General features: G+C 37.1%; 1 protein-coding gene across 1 annotated transcript in view; it reads right to left on the reverse strand.

The window, feature by feature from the left end:
* Nucleotides 1-23,791, reverse strand: part of RELN (reelin) — a 461,988-nt gene that overhangs the window by 140,278 nt on the left and 297,919 nt on the right. The window contains exons 13-20 of the mRNA XM_046670156.1: nt 21,325-21,437; nt 19,797-20,005; nt 18,710-18,838; nt 17,617-17,726; nt 13,915-13,981; nt 9,875-10,108; nt 9,032-9,193; nt 3,871-4,107 (exon numbers count right to left, since the gene is read on the reverse strand). Of these exons, the coding sequence (XP_046526112.1) occupies nt 3,871-4,107; nt 9,032-9,193; nt 9,875-10,108; nt 13,915-13,981; nt 17,617-17,726; nt 18,710-18,838; nt 19,797-20,005; nt 21,325-21,437 (1,261 nt within the window). The remainder of the gene's footprint in view (nt 1-3,870; nt 4,108-9,031; nt 9,194-9,874; nt 10,109-13,914; nt 13,982-17,616; nt 17,727-18,709; nt 18,839-19,796; nt 20,006-21,324; nt 21,438-23,791) is intronic.

Here is a 23,791-nt window from a genome sequence, read left to right on the forward strand (position 1 = left end):
TTTGGCTTCCATTTGTACAAAATGTCTTTCTCATCCCTTCACTTTCAGTCTGTGTGTAGTCTTAAAGCTTAAGTGAGTCCCTAGTAGGCAGCAGATAGTTGTGTCTTGTTTTTTCAATCTGTTCAGTCACTCTATGTCTTTTGATGGGAGAATTCAGTCTATTTACATTTAAAGTAATTATTAATAGGTATGGACTTACTCCTGCCATTTTGTTAACTGTTTTCTGGCGGTTCTATAGTTGCTTTCTTCTTCTCTTGCCCTTTTCTTCTGTAATTTGATGATTTCCTGTAGTGGTATGCTTAAGTTCCTTTCTCTTCATCTTTTGCATATTTACTATAAGTATTTGCTTGTCATTACTATGAGGTGTATATAAAACATTTTATATTTATAACATTCTATTTTAAGCTGATAACCTTAGTTCAAATGCGTACTGAAGCTTTACATTTTTACTCCATCATCTCACATTTTATGTTTTTGATGTTACAATTTACATCTTTTTATCTTGTGTATCCATTAACAAATTATTGTAGTTATAGTTATTTTTACTACTTTTGTTTTTTAATCTTCATACTAGATTTATAAGTGATTTACCTACCCCCATCACAACATGAGAGTATTCTGAATTTAACTATATATTTACCTTTACTAGTGAAATTTATACTTCTATACGTTTTCCTGTTACTAATTAGCACCCTTTAACTTAAGCCTGAAGAAGTTTCTTTAACATTTCTTGTAAGGCCTGTCTAGTGGTGCTGAACTCTTTCAGCTTTTGCAAGTCTGGAAAACACTTGATCTCTCCCACTCAAACAAATTTCCAGTTCTAATATGCTATAACGACCATCCCCTCACAGCTCTACACATTTTGAAATGAAAATCCTCCATAATATGACAGCAATGCCCTTACTGCCTATATACCAGCTAGTCTATTAGATAGGACAGAGGAATGTAAATGCCCCTTGGTATTATCAATAATAGTATTAGTCAGATAATCTTTAATAAACCTCAATTAAATTAATTAAAATTATTCCCTTGGTGATCCTAAAATATATGTAAGAGGTTTTAAAGACTATTTTTAGAACATAAAGGAGACAGAGGTTCTGATTTCAGATACTACGTATGGAAGAAAGGAAAGTACTACAGATAATTAAAAGGAATTCATTTCTCCATGGAAAACAGAGCTCTAAGATGACATACTGTAAAGTGATTTATAGCATATTGACCGTAGTTCTTCTAATGAAAAAGCAATTGTCCAAGTTTCCCCTGGAGAACACTCAGTAACAACAAGCCATGCTCATGGAAAGGCATGAGTTAGAAAATGAGAACCAAATGAACTCACAGCTGGCAAAAGCCAACAATAATTAATTTAACACCAGCCATTTGTAGTGAACGTGTATACAGTTCAAAATTTCCCTTGAGAGAAACAAGGTCATTGAAGGGCAGAGGCCACATATTTGAACATGTTCACAGAATGTTTACTTAATAAGATAATATGTTCCAAAGGTTCTACATGAAAAAAAAAAATAACTCGCTTTAGGACTAGGACGTTATGATAAATAGTTGGTCAATACCATCATTTGAATTTCACTATTGCAAAAGTATTTCTGAAAAACATTCCCTCAGTGAGTTCACATTGAACTTGGACAATATATTCTTCAACAGCGGCAGAGAGAAAACAGCGTCATTATAAGGGGCTTTATTCTGACTCATTGGCTAAGAAAATGGGAACAGTTTGAGATCTTCCATGTTGTTTCATCTTAATGAGCAGTGAGCATTTTTCATGTCCTTATTAAAGTGGTTAAGATGTTCCCCTAGTCTCATTATCACTGCCAGAGTATACTCTCTGTTGTTTCATAATGAAGACAACTCCTTTTCGTTTCAGAGAAGATCAGAAAGTCAAATCTGATTGCTCACATGTGGTTGTTAATAAAACTCCTACAGCGTTGCTCAAGGTGCCCATGGGGAGTTTACAATTATTTATATTTTCTTATGGGTTTCTATAATTACTGCGATTGTACTTTCACAAAGTAAATGTATCTCTACCAATTAAAGCAGTGGTGGGTTAAGAATATTCATCAGATTTGTGTGAAAGGATATCGTTCTTAGGGTTTTGATCAAAGCACAGAAATTAAACTGCTGTTATCATGCATTCAACTCGTGTTAAATTAAAAGGCTCAGCAACTTTGGCGTTTATTTGAGCAGATGTTAACTATTTATGAGAATAAACATGGTACAGGACTTGCATTCATGATATGACTTTTTATTGTATTAAAAGTGCTGGGAAAAAAAACCTACCACACAAATTTGGGGGATATAGTTTACGGTATGCGACCAATTTGAATGACTGTTAATTCAGGTCAAAATAAATGTTCAGAAGGATATAATTCTAAGAAATCTTATTTTGGATTACATCTCTGCATCTTCTTACTTTGCTTCATCCCTTTATTTTCTTTGAAGGTTCCACGACTAAGACAGAATATTCACAGAAACAAGCCTCTGAGGCTATCGTATAGCAAATACACGATATAACCTTTCATACTCTGTCACACAGAAACTTCATTTCATCTAGTTCAACAGTGCTCACAGCAAAGGTGACCAGCTGTACTTCCATTCCATTAGCTGTCATTTTGACGCTAGAATTTGAGCCTGCTGTGTGTGAGATGTGACTGTCCGTGCACAATTTCCATCAAAGGTAATTTTCTGTGCAATGGTGTGTAAAATTTACCTCTAATTATGATAAGGTCACGGATGGGTCATTTATGAGATGTTCTCTGGAGACAACTGCGGTGAATAGCTTTCGGCAAGATTCATCTGGAGAAATTAAATTGGTCTGACCGAGATTCAACAGAAAGTAAAACTCTCTTAGAAAATTATTCCTCTGTCATGTTTAAAGTCCTAAAGGAACCCAGGAGGGGCAGGATGCACAGTGGTGTAGGCTGTGGGTTTTGGAATTACGCAGACCTAGTTCTTGAGCGTGCCATAGCCACTCTCGCTTTGGGAGTCCGTGCACTGCAAAGTTTCCCATAATTGGAACACTCCTCCTTCAGATCTCCATGTGGCTGGAACTGTCTTGTTCTTTTACTGTACTGTGTCTACTATCTGATCTATCTGATCAAGGCCTCCACTTCCTGACCCAAAGGAGCCACCTCCAGACTCCAGTTAATCACTACTGTGCTGTCCCATTGACGTGCTTGCAGTACTAACCACAGTCTTAAAATATTTATTTACTGTTTTTTGTACAATTAAGTTTGCATATGACCATAGAGGGAAAAATACAAGAAGAAAAGGGACCTTGACTAGGATATCCCACAATCTGTAAACCCCACTGACATTAACTATATGAGTCACTGGTCCAACACTGCTTGATAAAATGGATTAGAAAGGAGAGCTTAGTTAATAAATAAGGGATGAAAAAACTTCCTGGACTTTATCTAAGACAGCATGAAAACAAAACTACTCATGAGAAATTTTGTTACAATAGTCATTAGAGTGATTTCACATTTCCCTCTGATCATGGGGGACGTCCGTGAAGGGAAGAATATGTTAGCCACTTTAGTTATTAACACTTTTGAAGGGGGTTTTTATATGTAATGGTGGGAAATGAGATTTTGAGGTTAATAACTATGGTGAAATTTTTTATTTATCTAAGTCTATCAGTATTTTGTTTTTAGCCCTCCTTCCCAAGATATCTTACTTGTAGACATAATAATGACTTTTCACATGGTTTTTGTTCAGTAAATATTTGTCAACAAATGACTAAGTGCTCAATGGATTAGAAGATCATCCTGTGTTCCAACCCTTATTGCAGATTCTACCAACAACAATGATGAAATCCTTACCCTGTGACAACAACAACAAAGATGAAATCCTTACCAAAGGGTCCAGTCATGGCCACAGCATGGCTGAACATTTCCCAGGTAGAATCCTAGAGACTGAGTGACCTCCACAAGATTGGTAAAGTCAAGACTAATGCTGTTGAAAAGGACAGATGTCATGATAATCTCATCAATAGCCCACACGTCTTCGCCCTGAGAAGAATGATATGGTTGCCACCATCTGAACTGAATTCCAAACTGTCTTGCATCATCTGGTAATTCTACGGAGATTATTCTAAAGGAGAAAATAAAATTCAGATCACTTTGACATCCAAAAATACAAACATTTATAGCAGCATGTTTTTTTCTGTTGTATAGCATTTAAAAAAAAGACTTCTCTCACTATTAAAAACATTCTTCTGAGATTTCCAATTTCCTGTTTGACCCCAACAAAGTCTTCTAAACACATCCAAAAAAACGTGACTTTTCTCTCACTCATCTGCTCTCAGAAAAGCTAACTCAGTAAGTCACAGTTGTCAAAGTGGCAGAATTCGCCTTAGCCTCGTGAAGGATCTTGGGCAGCTTGTTAAACATATTACACTTTGGGGCTGGTTGGCACCATGACACTTCCTCATTCCCATGAGTTTAGCGTAGCATGTGGGGTCACTTGCTGTGTCATGGCGGCTATGACAACAAACCTGTATCTGATAAATGGGGAAGAAAATTAAGAATAATATCTAATTTCCAGGAGCAATTACGTACACAGCAGCAGGAACCATACATTAATTGCCACTGCAATGACATCTGCTTGAGAGCTCCATAAATCATGGTACCATGCTGCTCACATCCATACACAAGGTGGGATGTGGAGCAAATGGCAAATGGAGCATTTGTCTCCATCAATGCACAATTGAACACCAGGAGAGGTGCGTGCAGTAAACGCACACGGAAGGGATACGTCTCCCAGTGAGCAATGAAAAACTCCCTGAGACAGGTGACTGCTTGAGTAACTTAGAAATAAATTATTTAAAAACTTCAATGTCTAAGGCTGGATTTACTGAGAAATTAGATTGATTTCCATGTTTGTATTATGTTTACCTTTAGTTATTGTGTAAAGAGACATTAAATCACATCTGGAAATGTAATTTTTTACACACTGAAAGTGATTAAAAATAATTCTCTTTAAATAATTTATATACAGAAATATGGGGTAAAAGAACATGACTGGTAGGACTTCCGGCAATGTGAGAAATATGCTTTTTAAATAATGAAAAATCAGTATTCAAATACAGAAATGTAAATTCAACAACACTTCTTATGGGGCTGGCCCCGTGGCATAGTGGTTAAGTCCAGCATGCTCTGCTTTGGTGGCCTGGAATTGTGGGTTCAGATCTCAGGTGGGGACCTACACTACTTGTCAAGCCACACTGTGGCAGCGACCCAAATACAGAACAGAGGAAGACTAACACAGACGTTAGCTCAGGGCTAATCGTCCTCAAGCAAAAAAAGAGGAAGACTGGCAACAGATGTTAGCTCAGAGCGAAGCTTCCTCACCAAAAAACAAAACAAACCCCAAACGACAACAACACTTCTTAAAGTAAAAGGACATAGCTATAATATGTTTATGTTTCTAAAATATTTTTGAATTCTTATGGTTTTAAATATTTTTTTTTTTTTTGAGGAAGACTGACCTTAAGCTAACATCTGCTGCCAATTCTCCTCTTTTTGCTGAGGAAGCCTGGCCCTGAGTTAACATCCACGCCCATCTTCCTCTATTTTATATGTGGGATGACCATCACAGCATGGCTTGACAAGCGGTGCCATGTCTGCACCTGGGATCTGAACCAACGAACCCTGGGCCACTGAAGCGGAACGTGTGCACTTAATCGCTGCGCCACCACACCGGCCCCTCTTTAAAGACTTTTAAATCTGAATTTTTTTTACCAATGTGAATTTATTAGAAGAAAAGAGTAAAGTTTAGTTAAATTATTTTAGTAATTTTCACTTTAACTTTTCTAAACATTTATTTGCTTATCAAATAAGTAAATAAAAATGTTTATTTATAGTAATATATCAACTATATAAGAAATAAACTATATTCAAACTAGGTCAACAATAAAAACATGCACTAATTTAATAATTTAAATTATCATTATGTTATTAGAAAATAATTTTTCTTTACATTAATCATTTTAAAAGTAGCTATTATTCTTATCTTAGGAAAATAAACATAATTTTTAAAAATAACAAGTGAGAAGTAGAATTTCTCAGGCAACTTTAAAGGAAAATAACGTGTATACGCATGTGTGTGATACTAGTAATTGAAATGAGCGATATTTTCCCTGGTAGAGATGTTGGCGCCGTGGGTGCATGAACAGACTCGGTTGCAGTCCCCACTCTGACATGTAACGGTGAGTGGCTCTGCAGCTGCAGGAAAGGTACTCAGCTTACGTGTGCCTCAGAATCTTCATCTGTGGAACTGGGATCTATCTTTAAGGCAAAGTCAGAGACTCTTCTGGATTTTTCACTATGGTGTCTTAACATCTAGAACAGCACCTGGCACACGATAAGGACTCAACAAACTCTTGCCGCATGAATGAAGCACATATTATCAGCACACCCTGAGAGAGCTTCGAATACAGAGGCAGAAGGAGGTTAATATTCTAATTTTCAGTGGCTTTTAAGTGACGATGCCAGGATGGCTCAGATCCTGTGCCCTTGACCTTTACTTCACATCCCAGGATAGAGTGGGAGGCCCTGCTTTCACCACTCTGCATAATACAGTGGCTGCTCAGAAGAGCTCTGAAACCACTTGATCAGAATATTCCGGGACGAGAACCCAGGGACTTGGGTCAACACTCTACATCCATCTTCCTTTTTTGGGTAGGTACTAAGCTCATAGATTTCTTGTAATCAAATACAATTATCAAAATTTAAAAATACCAATTATTTCCCAAGACCTTCCAGTCAGTTTGAATTAAAAGATTAACTTAGACAGATTTTAAATTTTATAAATAACAAGCAAATAGAGTTCTTTTATTTACTGGGTGAATCACAGACAGCAACTTACTAGAAACTGGCTCGAAGTAATAGTAGTTAGCTAGCTAGCATATCTAACTGACGGATCGTACTTCATTTATGAGCGAACATGGCAGAAGGGAACAATATGGAATTCACAGCAATTACAAGCAGCAATTTAAACTGAAGAAAATACGGCAAATGGCTAAAGGCATCAAGACATATTTAACTCTCCAATGAAGAATTTCCATGGTTTGTATTATTTATCATATAAAATATAATTTAGTATCTAGAATATATTAAATTCTACTTCTGCCATGTCACCTTTTATTAATATTTGTAGGAGAGAGGGGGAGGGAGGAAGAGTCTCATGGACAGAGGCACAATATACAAAATGAAAGTGTTCCTGGTACCACTACTACGTTCTCATTTTTAAAAAATCTCCACTCTGATCTTAATCTTTCAAGCTATGCACATACCTAATGCTGAAAAAACACCTTGATTCTACACAGAAGAAAAATGTTGCTGTCAAATGGCAAGCAAGATTAAATGCACCTTTGCAATAGCACATTAAATGTGTAATTATTTTTCATATCAACAGAGATTAATTAAATTTTGTGATATAGATTGATGACTGAATTTTGTAGCTGTCCATCTTTGTTCGAAAAATTGTGTTTTAGGCCAAGTTAATTTAGGACAGTGATATTTTCATCATGTTTTCATCATTATTATTAACACCTTGATTTTTGTTTAATTTTCTTTTTAATATTTACTATGGAGTGTCTATGAGATGTTTCTTTAGCATTCACATGTCTCTACTGAGTGAGAAAGTTGAGTTTAGCCCTACATTTACCTTTACAGGGAAAACAACACATCTGGTGTGTTCTTAAAATTGTATAATGTATACTATTTATAACTCATAAGAGTTGTTAACCATTATTACTGCTACATGCAACTTCATTTTCTATGAAAATAAAAGTTCTCATCTATTTACAAATACTTAGAGATAGGGAGTACCCTAGGCACAATTCTAAAGTATGTAAAGTCTATCATCAGTGGCCCTTCTTGCCATGGTGCCAACGCAAACCTCAGTGCCCGGAGCCCTCCCTCTTTTTCACCTCTCCGCATCATCAAACGGTACTTCCAGGAAGTCAAACGGTGTTAGTTCTTTACATCTGACTGTGAATGTAGCCACAGTGTGACCTTCTCTAACGATATTTTGACTTTCCCATCCTCCTCTTCTCCTCTTTAAATTTATAAAGCAATTTTAGTGAGAAGGTCAATACGTATTCTAGAAGGGGAGAGGATCCTTTGTGCAATTCCAAAATTGTACCACTAATGGTGATTACAACTCCGCCCACATAGAAGAACGTCCCTGCTTCAAGTCAAACTTAAATCTCACAATTGTGACTATAGATTATGAAATACATAAGCTAAAGAAAAATAAAAGTGGCCTGAGGAAAGGACTTTAAATACATCCTCACACTCCACCTTTGCTAGGGACTCTATACATGCTAGAAAAATTTATTTGTACTCATTACTTAATTATATTATGTACAAATTTAAAAACCATATTGGTTATCAGATTTTATGAATTATTACCTCATATAATTTATTACAACATATTATATTGCTAACAAATATCTGTCAACAGCATTTATAATTTAGTGCCATATTAAAATCATATCTGGGGCTGGCCCCGTGGTGTAGTGGTTAAGTCTGGCATGCTTTGCTTTAGCAGCCCGGGTTCGTGGGTTCGGATCCCAGGCATGGACTTACACCACTCTCAAGCCATGCTGTGGCAGCAACCCACATACAAAATAGAGAAGGTTGGCACAGATGTTAGCTCAGAGCAAATCTTCATCAAAACAAAAATCATATCTAAAAGTTTGCACTATATTTGAATAAGCAAAATAGTAACTATTTGTCACTTTCCTAGGCATCAAAATATTTCCCTTAGATGCACATTTCAAAATATGAGAATAAATTTCTTCAAAGTATCAGAAGTCAGTAGGACAAACGGATTAGAAGAAGAATGTGGCTTGCTAGATTTTTATTGCAAGATACATCCATCTCTGTCCTCACCATCTCTCAATGGAAAAATATCTAGAATCTTCACACAGTCTTATACCATTTGAATGATGACTTCCACAGGAAAGAGCTATCACTCTAATCATTTTTCCAAATGTTTTCCAACATACCTGGGCTCATGATAGTTGAGATATGAATAGTGCTCCAAGAGTTTCCAAGTTATCCCATTATCATAAGAATAATGCAATAAGACTCCTTCACCAGGCTGGTCGGGGGCTCTGCACGTGCTCAGAACGGACTTGCTCCCCAGCCTCAATGTGAACTGGAGAAACCTAGACAGGAATTGTCTATAATTAGTGTGTGCATAAATATTTTTAATCATAATGTTCATTTTGGCTTTTAAAGAATTTCAAACAAATTTAAATGAACTACCCAAAAGCTGTAGGTTTCCATGCATCCTTTTTTTATGAAATGTAAGTAATTTCACCATGAAATGTATGAATATGTGTAGAAGATGAGGTCAATGAACATGTTTATATACAGATACATCCACACAAATATAACTGTATGTTTATACATGTTTGTATACTACGCACTTGTGTACATACACTTAAAATGCCACTCATTCCTTTACTGCATTATTTATTAGGCACTGGGGGAAGGGAATATGTAGGGTAAATCTAATCAGCCTTTGCAAGCTGTCAAATAAATAAAACTACATAAATAATTAACTAGCCCTTGGCTTAAGAACACAGTTTTGATGCTAACATTTCATATTTTAAAAAAATCTATTCAGTCATTAGTATCCTAAAGTCATCAGTAAGCCTGTTAATTTACTAAAAATTAGGGCAAAATAACCCTATATAAACTGTAAGCTTCTTCTCATCCTGGTTAAAAATTGGAAGATGTATATATTAGCAAAAAAGAAAAAGAATAAAAATTGAAAAGAAATGGATCTAAAGTCAATCATCAGTATCTGGTTTCTGTATGTATTCCCTCCTGCCTTAACTCACCTGGATTGTGAGCTGTCAAGGAAAGATGTAATCAGCTGACGCCTCCCATCTTTGTTGAAAACCAGGGCCTTACCACTGGCCAAGACACCGCAGCCAAAGCTGACTTCAGCACCACGGATAGAGTAAAAGTTATGGTATGAGGAGAGCCTGGAGCTGCCAAAGCTTTCAGAAATAAACATTGGGAATGTCTGGGATGCCATCTCACAAGCTGGGCCGGAAAATCCAGGGTCACACCTGAAAGAGATACCACGAAATTAAATCTTAAACTGTTGGCCCTTTCAGAGACTCCTGAATCTACTTCAGGGAGGAGGAAGTCGAGCGGCCAGGCTGCGATACAATGGTGGGTGAGGCTCATTAATCTTTGGAGAATTCTGAATCTGAAGACTTGATAAGGGCGGACTGACTGTAAATATTCTGGAAGAATACAGTCTTTGCACAGCTCTGCTATAAAAAGCTTATGTTTCAAACAATAACCCAGCACTCACCTTTAACCAATGCCAGCAATTTATGTGCAAATGCATCTACATTTGTACACACTTCCAAGTTAAAATCTTTGTAAAAGGTGTATTGTATGTAAATAATTTTATTTATAATGATGTTCAATAAGTTTGTAAAAGAAACAGCATAAAAAAAATACTTCCATAAGATATCTAGAATAAATTTCCTCTAGGAGCAAATGCAAAAATACACATTATGTTTCCAATGGGAAATTATTTGAAATATTTGGAAAAGATTGGAAAACAAATCTGTCTTTATTCCAAACTTACACTGGCATTATAAAGGGAATGCATACACCCTTGACCTAGATAGATGTCCTCAGCAGAACTGTGTTGCCTCTCGGGAATCCAAAATTAGTAGTGCTTCAAGAAAAAGAAAAACAAAACCAAACCACACGCAACACCTGCCTGCCGCCACGTAAGGATATGCTGTATTTCTGTTAGCTGACTAGAATATATAAAGAGCTCCCTGAGTCTTCTACCAGTGAGAAAACTCATCACAGAGGACTCAATAATTGGATATCAGAAACTTCTTAAATTTTAAGGCGTTTACTCATCAGGAATTAGTTTCCGATTCCTTATTTTCATTGCACTATTTCTCACTATCGTTACCTTGTCACCCATTATAAAACTAAATTTGTGTCTTTTTGGGTGGTGTAGGTGGGTTCTTGTTTAAGCATTCAAAACTTCTGATGTCAGGAATAAGGCTTTTATAAAGCAAGTGTACCAAGCAAGTGATATTATGGCATAACTCAGAAGGCTGCTTCTGGAGCGCTCATGCTGAAACTGGGATCTATGCTGGCCTCACAGAGGGTCAATGGAGGGTATGAATGTGCTGAAATCAAATGCCAAATGGTATGTGCACTGGATATTCTGGGGGAGAAGGTTTATAGTTATCATCATATTAGCAAAGAAGGTGGACCCTAAAATGCCAAGAACTATCGTAGCATGATGTTCGAGAGTTGTCTTGGCACTAGGGATGGGAGTGGGAAAGAAAACCAATATTTATGGAGCATGTAAAGGAGCCTCAAACAGTTTGCTTCTTTAACGTGCTATTTCATTGATTTAGTCAGACTCTAAATAGCCAAGTAGCCTGCAAAAAAGATTTAAAAGATGAGCTAAAGAAGACGTATTTTAACATTAGGAAACTGAATGTGGTTTACCATGGCCACAAATTGCAATTAGAGTCCCCCAACAAGACTATCTATTACCAGAGGGCATTTCAGGGCAAATGCATTTCTGTCTATCTTAAATGAGTCTTTTTAAGACCAGAGATTGGGAGAAATCGGTGATCATTTAGAGATGACTCACACCGGAGTGAGTTCCCATTTAAAAGTTTTGAAGTGTACTTTTCATCAAAAGTTACACAATTGGGGTGGAATGCTGATAAGGATTCCATCCATATATTTAAAAAATACCTTCATGGCCTTTGTTTTGCAGCGAAACAGTAGGGTAGCACACACTGGTGATTTCAGGAATGAACTGAAGCTGTCCTGACTCCAAATATGTCCCCTACTGGTTCATCTACCCACCTTTTACTGGTCACCCTGTATGTCAGGAAAAAAGGTCCCACTGTTAAGATACATGGATGACATTTACCTAGGAAGGTTTCTAATGCTCTTTGTCCTCATTAGCGTGTCTAACTGGGTGGCCCATCAGGATAGTGAGTTGTCAATTTAGAAACCCAGGCCTGGGGATCGTACACAGGCAAGAAAGTGTTCGGGAGCAGGAGAGGTGGTAGCAAATAACGGTAGTGATGAGGGGAGCAAAGTGGAGAGAAAAATACAAAGCTGCAGAGGCCCCAGTTCAAGGATTTGTTTAAAGGAAATAAGTGGTATTGAATATGAATTTCTTTTCTGTGCAATTTTGCTCAAACTTGACAATGCACATATTACTGGAAAAGGATGCAGGGGCTCAACATTTAGGCCAGCCACAAACGAACAAAGCCAATGAATACTACGTAAAACATTGTCAGAAACAGGGAAAAAACTAAAGTTCCAACTGGTGAAAATATTCTGCCAAACCTCAGAAGGAGGAAAAGGCTACGATTATTCAGGATAATGTATAGTGTCAAAAAGGAAGGATGCCCAGGGGCACAAACCTGCCATTCAGCTTTCCGTTTGCATCCATCATGAGTGACACAGATGGTTGCCTTAATAAAACTATTGAATGCCAACAGGGATACTGTACACAAAAAATGAAGTATGAGGTATAACTATGGTAATTACAGATAGGCCTCTTAGAAATTGCACTTTCTATTTTCATTAATAAAAGCAGCTGTCATTTTAGATAATTTGTTTTCAAAACTTTTCAGGACAACTTCAGGAATTACAAAAATTTCCGGGCTCCTTGTGTTAATTTTATTTGAAGTGCACTAAATGAGAGGATAGCCTGGTTATGGATAAGGGAAGAAGGTAACAACTTGAGGAAGAAACCAGCCAACGTTTCAGAGATCTAATGAGTCAGTGTTTCTGGGCGGGAGTTGGTGGTTTTATTAAAAAGCACAGAGATGCATTTTCAGTTTTGAAATATGAATAGGAATTTTCAATTCTTTACATACATTATAAAACATTTCCATTGTGCAGAGTGATTTCTTTGTTAATTAAAATCATTAAAATATAGTTAAAAAGTTAATCTGACACTCTAATCTCAGTCTTGGCAGGTGTCTTCCCTCATACATATAATCTCCAAATGATCAGTTCAAAGTCCTTTTATGAGTTCTCCACTAATTAATTAATTGACTAACTAATCAATTAATTATTCTTTTTGTTTGCAACACAAGAAGAGACAGACTAGATGATCTTTTGTTGAAAACTTATCTGTATAACAAAGACCGTGTGATTTCAGGAATTTCCAGGATATTTTATACTTAAATATTAATATGGAATGACACAAATATGAATATTCATTCTTGGTATAACCATAGCACAATACTCTGGTGGTGACTAGGTATTACACTATTTATGCATAATTTCGGACTTCATATTCAACATCATTATTATGTAAAATACTTCATACATCAGTTTGAAGACTCAAATGATTTTCAAAAGTAAGTGAGGTTGCAAAGTTATATTTAAAGATGAATTTTCTTATCAATCTGCTAAATTTGGCTCACTCCAGTTTCCTTTAGCATTGGGTCTACGGGTCAGTACTGATTTTCATAATTTATTTACAAAGCACGCTAGGAATTAAAATATAACTCATAAACACTAGAACAAGTTTATGGAAAAATAGCATATTGAAGAATATAACTAAAGACAGAAAAAGCAGTCATCAAGCTCTGAGGAATTCAAATTTGTTCACAAATTTACATGAGGTATGCTAAATTTATTCACAATTTAGCGTAATAGAAAATTTATTTATTAATCAACTTCCAATTCAAAATACACTTAATATTCTACTACACTTAAATTTCACTTGGAGTATCTTATTTTAGGTCTTAAAAAGACCTCAAAAGCCTAAAAATGAAATCAAAACATATTAAAATGACTTGTGGCTTCAAATCAAAAGAGAGAAGTATAAACATTGTTTTAAAATGCTTACTTGCAGCCATGTCGCGTGCACTGTCCTCTGCCAGAACAGAATTTGAGACACGATGGACCAATATAAACTGTAGGGCAAAAGACAGCATGTAAAAAACGGCAAAACAATTGGAAAAACCAAGAACACGAGCAGCCTGTGAAACAATTTTGTGAAGTTAATACTCATGACATCTAGCTCACTGTATGTACGCTGTGCGCAGGAATCCAGGTGACACATAGACTGCTGTGGGACAAGGTAAGTGCTTAGCTACAAATCTGCCGGAACTGTTCTGACTCAAATAATTCTTTCAAGATCTTAATGTTTCATAGCAAAAGAAAGTAGAAATATGTAATTTGGGTTCCTTAATGGAGTCTCTTCAGCTGAAACGATTTCAGGCAGAATATTAATGCTTCTGTCTTGAACTTTCTACAAAGTTTAATTTCTTTAGGTAGATATAAAGAATTTACAAAGGGTCAGTTTGATAGGTCGTGCAATGGAGAAGTTATAATTTAATTTTAAAAACTACAACTTCCATTCTTCTCTGGGGAAAATCTGTAACATTGGGAAATATCCTGATTGTTATATACATTTCTACATATTAATCCATTCTTCCTGAAATGGGGAGTTAAAATCTGCTGTTGAGCGTAAACCTATAATGCAGATATTTTCCTAAATGGTGGGCATGACTGATAAAGATGTTACACATCTAAATTCTAATCTTTAGAATACTGAGAAAAGGGCTCCTCGTTGTCGAACGGTAGGTTCTGAGATACTCAAACTCAAATACATTTAAAGATATTAAGCCTTTTGATAATCAATACAATCAATAACGCACCAAACAGTGTAAACATGGAACAAACCAATGAGGAGTTACAGGCAATGGTTACTAAAACCTCACGTAGTCAGTTTCAGGCATGAACAAATTTATCATCCATTATCATGCTCTTCTCTGGCTTGTAATCATGTCAAAATAGTTAAACGACTTTATTTTAAAATAAACTTTCCTGTGGGCTATGTTCCTGTAAGCACTTATTGTCTGGAGCCAATGAATAGGTACAGTCATTCAAATGCGATACAAAGCAGGGCAGCAACAACTCTTGCTAAAGGAAACTGATGGGTGAGGAAGAGATTAGATTTCTAGACAGGCTGAGTGGTTCTAGGTGTCAAACAACCCCGGAGTCAAATTCTGGCTTCACCTGGGAAACTTTGGATAGTGATTTATTCTATCTAAGCCTCGATGTTCCTGTTCTTTAAAGTGGGGTGATATTGCTTGAAGGAAAGAATAAATGAAATGTTTTATACTTAGCATGCTGCCTGGTACCATATGGTTATGATCATCTCATCGCCCTACTGGGGTCAAATGTCCTTCCTGCTCCACCTGCCTTGATGGGCTCCACTGGACCCCGAGTGCCGAGGAAGCAGAACGGGGCTTCGTTCTTCTTTAGCCTGGAAAGCGTATGGATTGTTTTCCCAGCACACTTGATTTGATGGCTGCGGTAGGATTTGCTCTAAGCCCTGTGAGTGGCTCATTGCATTCTGCAGGGTCCCTCCGGAGACTGCCCTATGGTGTACCCATGTCATAGTTCAAAAAGCTTCCATTGCAAAAAAATTCCACAATAAACCAAGACTTTCCAAGTCAATGAAAAAAACTGTAATTAAGAGTTTTGTTATCAACTCTTCCTGCTAGCGATGGAGCCTTTAGGACTCACAGCATGAGTAATTTTACAAGCTCCTTTTTCCTAAGAGTGTGGAAAGGACAGATTTGTTTTCTTCAATATTACCATTAATGTAATCGAGTTGAAAACATTAAAAAGTGATAACAAACATACTTTGCTCTAGGATTTTCCATTTTGCAAAGAATTTCAGGATAATTTCCAAAGTACTTTCTTTACTCACTAGCAGGAGCTAGCCTCACCACGAAGGAAGAGCATACATAACACAAGTAGGATATTGACCTGGTTTTTTCTCTAGGTTTGTTTTCCTTGACATAATTTTGGAATGCTATAGTGAAACAGGAGAGATTTCAGGGGTGTTCTTTGGCAAGTTGGCACACATTTCTCTCCGGAAAGAGTGAGTGTGTGTCCTCTTCTTGCACTACAAAGAAGTCAGACAGCAGGTCCTGTTTTTGTGAAACCTCCACTTTGGATGATAACAGAATTGAAGAGATTTCTGCCCCACGTTGGGCATTTGACACATACTGTTCACCATGCTCATTCCACATATCTTCACCTCTACTCCTTCTACTCAGAGGCTGACGGTGGGAACTCGGGATATAGAGTAAACACTGTCTGACTTGGAATCATGTCGTAAGAGCTTTCTTTAGGAAATTTAGATCTTTTCATAGGCTTGTATGTGCTTCATTGCACTCTGGATATCCTCATGGGCTTTATTTCATTATTGGTTTTTTCATTTCTTTTATCATCATCACAGTAATATAAGTTCATTATGGGACCCTTGAAAAGTATGACAGCAGGGAAGTCACCTCCATCCCACTAATTCAGAGGCACATACTTATGCCCTAGAGCTCATTAACTGGTGTGGTAACTCAAACGCTAGGCAACACGTTCTACCAGTGGAGAAACTCCAGTTTAACAAATTCATCTTTAGATGTTTCTGCAAATGCACGGTGTTGACGTCCACATACTTCATATGGCCTTTGAAGTCTGGGCCCTTTATTGGTCTTCTCTGAATACAGATCGTTTACAGAATTTACATTGGCTCATCAGCAAATTATCTTGCCTGAAGTTATTCCTGAGTTTCAAGAATGTATTTAATTGATTGTGTATCAATTTTTAAATTATTCAAAAATAACCGAAAAATTATTAAGACCTGGAAAACCAGCATTAAACAATGGTGTAGGCTTTTCCTACTTTACAAAATCGACACAAGTCACTGGCTGTGCTAAATTTCATAAGTATTGACATTCTGTCTCTCCTTCCCTCTCTTTCTACTTCCTTGTAGTATAACCCTGTAGTCAAATTTATATACTCTCTGAAAACAGGAAATCTATGAATTTGCCTGTAATTAGAATTATTAGAAAACCAAAGAGCTGACTATTAACAACAAATGTAAGAAATTCACAGTCATGCATCCCGATAGCTTAAAATATCTTCTCTCACGTGCACTTGGCATAAGTGATACTGGCTTTAAAGTTAAGCAAAAAATTACGAACAATTCACTTAAAAATTAAAAATAACAAAGGACATTTTATGTATATCTAAATTTTCCTTTTATACTGTTTTCTGAAAAGGAGGTAGAAGTTTCACTCTAGAAGTTTCATTTTAGCGATGATGTTTCCTATGTGTGGTGTCTGCATCTAAACGATAAGCGTTCCAGATGTTGCAGCAGTTACTAAGAGAAGAATGGGTCTTATTTTAACACATGCAGTATGGTAAGTATTTATGTTAATTTTGTATAAAACATTCAAAGAAAATGTTAGGATATCCCTCGTCATCAACTGCGAATTTGAGTTTCAGGGCTTCATGCATTTTTAAATTATGTATGTTGAAACATTCTAGCATCTAATATTGCTGACTTCGCTGCCTTTTTTTTCTGATTGTGCATCCCTGGGCTTCTAACAGAATGCAAAAGAGAAGGGGAAGAAAGGGCGTTTAATGAATCGCAAGACCATGACTTAGAAACGTGATTAAGTCTGTGCTCACGAACAAAAGCACAGGAAGACTCTGCATCAATGGCATGTGATTATGACAGGCAGAAACTAACCATTATCAATTGCCCACATGTTTCCAAGGATTGGTCCCGTTTGTCTCCAGCGAATTCTGGTGTCCCGGGTTAGTGCTGCGTTGGGAAGGGGGATCGTTATTCGGTTCCACCTGCAAGAAATTTAGCACAAAACAGCTTCGCAACTATGTTCCCATCTTTTGAATCTGTTTTACATGTTTTTGATGTTCTAGTCTTTGTGTGCTTGGCAGAGCACTAAAGTTTGGTAATAAATGCTTTAAATTCACTTGTAGAGTTTGTTTATGGTTTTAAAACAGACACGTGACTTCTAAAAAAATCATGCTAGAATAGTGGGTTTGTTCTTAACAGCAAGTGATATTTATTTTGTTTTTAGACATTCTTTTTAGAAATTTTGCATCAATACTCAGACCTTAGATATTATTCTAGGACAAGCATCTGTGCAGAGATGGGGTGCTGACTAGCATTGAGTACTCTCTATTTTTCGCTATCCCCTAGTCCTACGCACATTTAAAGAGAGGCTAAGAAAGAAAATAATTCTCAACTTAATTTTGTTATCCTTGGAAATATTTTTACTATTTATCTAGTGCTTATTCAGTAAAGTGGCACGTATTTTACACAGTCATCTTTAATTCTCTTAACAGCCCTCAAAGGGGTGTACCAAAGGGGTGTATCATAACCAACGGGGAGAGAAGTGAAAAGTTAGAGAGAGTAAATATCATGATCCAAGTAGATGGCAGAATCAGGATTTGAACCCAGGTTTATTGCCAAAGCTTAACTTTCTTTCACTTCTCTATGCTTCATCTATCCATATTTTGGCAATAAGCCTTTTAGCAATAACTATAGGTTCACTATATATAGAATTTAAATTTATGTAATCCAACATAAAACAGCCAAGTACTGAAAGAATGGATGACCCTAAAAATTGTGATCTTGCATCAGATTTACTAAAATTACTGTTTTTTTTTTTTAATGAGAACATTCCTAAGTCGGCAGAAAAAGAGAAGGCAGGTTCCTTATCTACCACGTCAAAAATACTAGTCTCAAGATTACTCATTGACTTTGAGTCTGCAACATGAATTCACATCTCCTGATATCTTAGAGAGCATCTACTCACCCACTGTAGTTTTCAGAGGAGTAGATAGTGCTGTGAGGGAGGTGGGGTCCAGCACAGATCTCAGGTAAACACTCGGTGTGAATGAGGGACCAGGAGCGCCCATGGTTGGTAGAAAACTCTAAACTGACACTGATAGTACCAAAACAAGCACAACAAAAAAGGGGCAGAGATAACAAACAAAATGAAATTATTCATCTATGGCTAAGTGCATTAAACATTTGTAGAAGGAGTGTAAAAAATTTTAAGATGCTGTTTCCCAAATGATTGTTTTCTCCTCCACTGAAGTCTGGCCAGCCTTCAAAGGGCAAATGGTTAAATTACTGCTATAGAAACGAACTACGTTTTAAAGACAACAAATGGTAGCTTGAGTTGCGGCTCTTGAATTTGATAGATGGCAAGGCAATTACCACGTCTCACACTGCCACTTCATCCTGTGAACGTGAGACTACAAAGTTCTTAGAAAGGACACGAGCAACACTTCAGCAAGTGAAACTGAGAAATTACAGCTCTTGAAGCGTTAATTGATTTCTGTGCCTTTTATTAGAGGGTCACTAACCAACATGAGGTCAAGCTTTTCTTCCAGTTGTTAGTTTTTTCTTCTCTCTCACAATCTGTAGGAATGGATGGCTGCCACAGCATGTGCAAGCACCTCTGATACCTAAGACCAAGCTCTCAGAATGAAGTCACTTTTACTTAAAATCTATCCAATCATACTCTGCATATTAACTGAAGAACCTTTCTTTTGGGGAAAGTGTGTATTTTACTAATGGATATTTTATTAAAAATCCAGCTGAGAACCTACTGAGAACTTGTTCTCATTTAATAGCAAAGTCCATGTATTCCTTTTTTTGTGTGTGAGGAAGATAGTCCTTGAGCTAACATCTGTGCCAACCTTCCTCTGCTTTGTATATGGGATGCTGCCACAGCATGGCTTGATGAGTGGTGAACAGGTCTGTGCCCGGGATCCAAACCTATGAACCCTGGGCTATCGAAATGGAGCTCACAAACCCAACCACTATGCCACCAGGCCGACCCCCATGCATTCATTTTTAATTAGTTCACACATTCACAAAATAGGGCTTCCTACCTGTTACCAGGTTGATGAGTTCCACATCCCAGATTAATGGAAAACTGTATCATGTGAGACATTGTCGAAGGGAGAACAGGTAAGACGTGGAAAAAATCTACAGCCCAGACATTCCTGTTATGTCCTTGATGGTTCTTTTGCCTGAGACAAAATTTGGTAGCAGGAGTCTGAAGTTCAGGATTGATGACTACAGAAACCAAAGATGGAACCTTCAAAGAAAAGGAAACCAAAATCACTCATAATCCTCCCCATGTGAGCCTGCGTGAATTCTCGTAGATTCAGTCTTGCAGATACTATGTACATAACTGCCTTTTATTAAGCACCAGGCAACGTCCTGTGTATTCCATTTGTTATTTCACATAGAAGATGCTGTCCTCAGGGGGCATTTGTTTTAGTTACTCAGAATTCTTCCTTTGCAGACACCTGGAACTCTAGTGTGTGACTGATCAGGCCCTCTCTGCCTGAAGATAAATTGGTGTAAGGTCTTTAAAAGTTATCAAAGGATGTGTATCCATTTTATCTACTTGACATTTACACTTTATCATCAGTCCTCTTTTAAAGTGGATTTGTGTAGTACTCATGGTTTGCCAAACGAGGTATTCTGAAAATAAACCTCTAAGCAGAAACAGCCAGAGCCAATGAATTGATCCGTGATAACTTACATAATTGATTTGGTCTGAGACATGCAGAGGACCAAGGCAGGTGTAACCCTACTTAGTCACAGCTGGAAAAACAGTCCATTGTGAATTTCCAAATGGTATAACTCGGGTGACCCCGGCAAGTGGAGTGCGCCGGATACTTTCTCTGTTTGTTCCCTATTCTAGCCTCGTTGTTTATCTCCTGTCTTCCTAACTGAAACCATGAGATGCTAGATGCTGGCTGTCTTCAAGCTCTTTAAAGTACCGAGGGTACCATCAGTGTGGAGAGGCTATCTATAATGAACGTGTGAGTGTGCCATACAAATAAATCTTTGATTTGAAAAGAATAATTTTACATCTTATGACAAGCAACACAGATAATTTTGAAAATGTGTGCCAATAACCAGAGCCAACACCTGTCCCAAATCCAAAAGGAAAAGGAAAAGGTCAACCCCTGGCTCTCATTAGCAAAGAAAAAAGCAAAGGTAATAACAATCTGTACTTTTGTAATGTCTTCTGCCTAGGAAATCTTGGAATGCAGGATAAATACTCATTATGCCTGATAGCAAGTCTGTGAGGCTGCATAATTAAAGCCACTTTTAGGGCTTTCATGGGGACAAGAATAACTGTCAGTCAGAGTATTGGGCTCTACCTTATTGTCTCTGATAGGCTGTGATTCATTCTTCCTGATATAACCTCAATTATCGTTTGCATTGGGGAAAAAGTGAATGTTAAATTGCTCGTGTCACTTTTAAAGAAATCTGGCATCTTTCTGTGCTGGCAGAAGAGAGATTTATCCTCTGCACCCAGCATGGTCTTCACGGTTTGGGCCTGGACTTGTCTAGGGAGGTCGGGGGTGGGTCACGTGGCATGCAGATTGGCATGTGTACCTTATACGAGGAATAGGAAAGGGTATCCAGCGCAATGTGCTCTTTTCTTCCTTCAATCTTTGCGTACAGGATGATGTCATTTTCATGAGAATCTCCAGAGTCACAGATTCCTCCTGCACAACCAATTTAAGTTGTTAGCACCAACTTGCATTCCTAAACACGTCAAACACAGTGTTAAATTTCAGAATAAAAAAAATAATTATGGAACCTAGACGTCACTTAAGAATGACTCTAACCAAAGTTAATCAGACTCAAAGGATGATTTTATGAAGATAGTTCAGCTTGGCCATACTAAAGATCAAAGTCTTGACATTTGTGAAGGCCAAAGTAACTACTTACTTAACGAGATTACTCAAATCGTAGTCTGCAACGAGCCCTAACCGCATGTCGATATCTCAACCCACGTTAAAAAGATGTGCTCTGCTTTTTAATAAACCATTGCTTCCTGATGTTTGAGGTCTTTATGGCCAAAGTCCAGAACCTATTGCTTATGGTGTTACAAAAAGTGTAGTGACTCACTGAATCAAAGATTTCTGACGTAGTGTTATTTAAAGTGTTGCACATAGCATCTTTAACATTTTAGCACATATTAGGTATTTGTATCTTAAGCGCAGTTCATTTTAGATTTTTCGTTTTTACTTTTGGTACTTCATTTGATTTTTGGAAGGTACATAGAGTAACTTACTTCCTGTCACTCTTCTTTATAGTCATGTGAAATGATGGAACATCAGAATTGAGAGGTAATTAAGATCATCCTGATGATGAAACTGAGTAACAGAGAAACTGGTACCTAAAACTGAAGATCATTTAACTAACTGGTGGAAAGCCACGAATTAATGTCATGTCTTTTAATCCTTGATCCTCTATTCTTTACTGTTTGGCCAATAATCCTTACTGTGGATGGCTTCTGTCAACTGACTGCATAACCTGGATTTTAAAGGATTATGTGTCCAACTAGAAGCCTCTCCCCACTCATCATTATCCTTCAAAACAGCACCAACCATAATAGCAGAAGGGTAGATACGTACATCTCTTTCCTGGCAAACATTCCATCTCTAAGGTCCAAAATTTATAACATTAAACCTTTTAATTTTATTACTACCTTTCAAAAAAATTTCTCCAGTTCTTGAATTAACCACCATCAATGTTAATTTTTAGCTACAGGCAATTTCTGTTGCTAATACGCTGTGGTGACAGTAGGGCAAACTCAAGACTCTGGAATAAAGTTGCCCTCTGAGAATTAATCTAGTAAAATCAACAAATAATGGTTGAGACTCACCATGTATATAAAGAAAGAAAGCGTCAATTATTGTAAATGTCTGGCTCCAGCTCAACCTGGGTTACTGGAGTCTAAGCTTGGAGAGAAATTACTGACGTCATGTGAAGTAAGGCAGAATGTCATCAGTACAAGAAAGGGCATAACAGAAGTAACTTGGATGGTGGGATTTGCGAAGCCTTGAAATCTGGCATTTTACATCTGCTAGACATATGTAACTTGGCATATAATAAATATTTACTGATTTAATAAATAAATATTTACCGAACTGAGAATAGAGCCAGATACGGTGATAATGTAGACCTCATCCTAATACATGTTGATTGTTCAAGGGCAACAACTGGTAGAGAAAATCTTATGATTTCGACATCTGATATAATTTTTAGTGTTTCATTACATACTTCAATGTAATGATAAATATAACTAGTAAAGCCATTCTAAACGACAGTCTCTGGGGGAAAAATTAAATTCCTACTTAAAAAATGTAACTTCTTTATTGAGCACATACTAAAGACTTACCAAAAAAGAACAAAAAAAGGGGGAAAGGTCACAGGCAGTGTGGGTTTAGAGCACCATACCCAGAGACACAGGAACAGAACCACCCCTTATCTCTAATTTCATTAATTTGTTCCCCGTAAATCTTCTCTGCTCTCTTCAGAACCGTTTGTGAACTCCACCTGCCTTTCAGAGAGAACTGAAATACACGTGGGAGCCTCTTCCAGCCCAGAATGACAGGAGAAGAAAGTCCAAAAGGAGCCAAGACTTTAAAATGATGACAGATTTTATCTGAAAGATCCCTCTGGGGGCAATTTATCAGTTCTGTGAAGTTTCAGTGACAGCAGCTCCTACAGAAAGATACGGATTCTTCTCCAGTTTCATCCCCTTTGATGGATTGTGGGAAGGTGTGACTCCAAGGGCATTTTGTACAGCAATTAAAGTACACAACGTTCCAATAAAAACTAGGTGGACAGTTTTAAAATATTTAAAATCCTGTTTTAAGCAGCTTTTAAGATATTTATATTAGGAAAGTGATTTCGTTATTTAATTATATGCAGGACACTGGGCTGGAAGGGGAAATAAGCCTCAACCTCAAAAACTTTGTAATTTAGCAAGGAAAACAAGACTACTATACATGGAAGAATGATAATTAGCAGTAAACTGTGTTGTGCTGCCAACACTGCAGTCAGAATT

The sequence above is a fragment of the Equus quagga genome, chromosome 8 (assembly GCF_021613505.1).
Source record: "Equus quagga isolate Etosha38 chromosome 8, UCLA_HA_Equagga_1.0, whole genome shotgun sequence".
NCBI classification, from domain to species: Eukaryota; Metazoa; Chordata; class Mammalia; order Perissodactyla; family Equidae; genus Equus; species Equus quagga.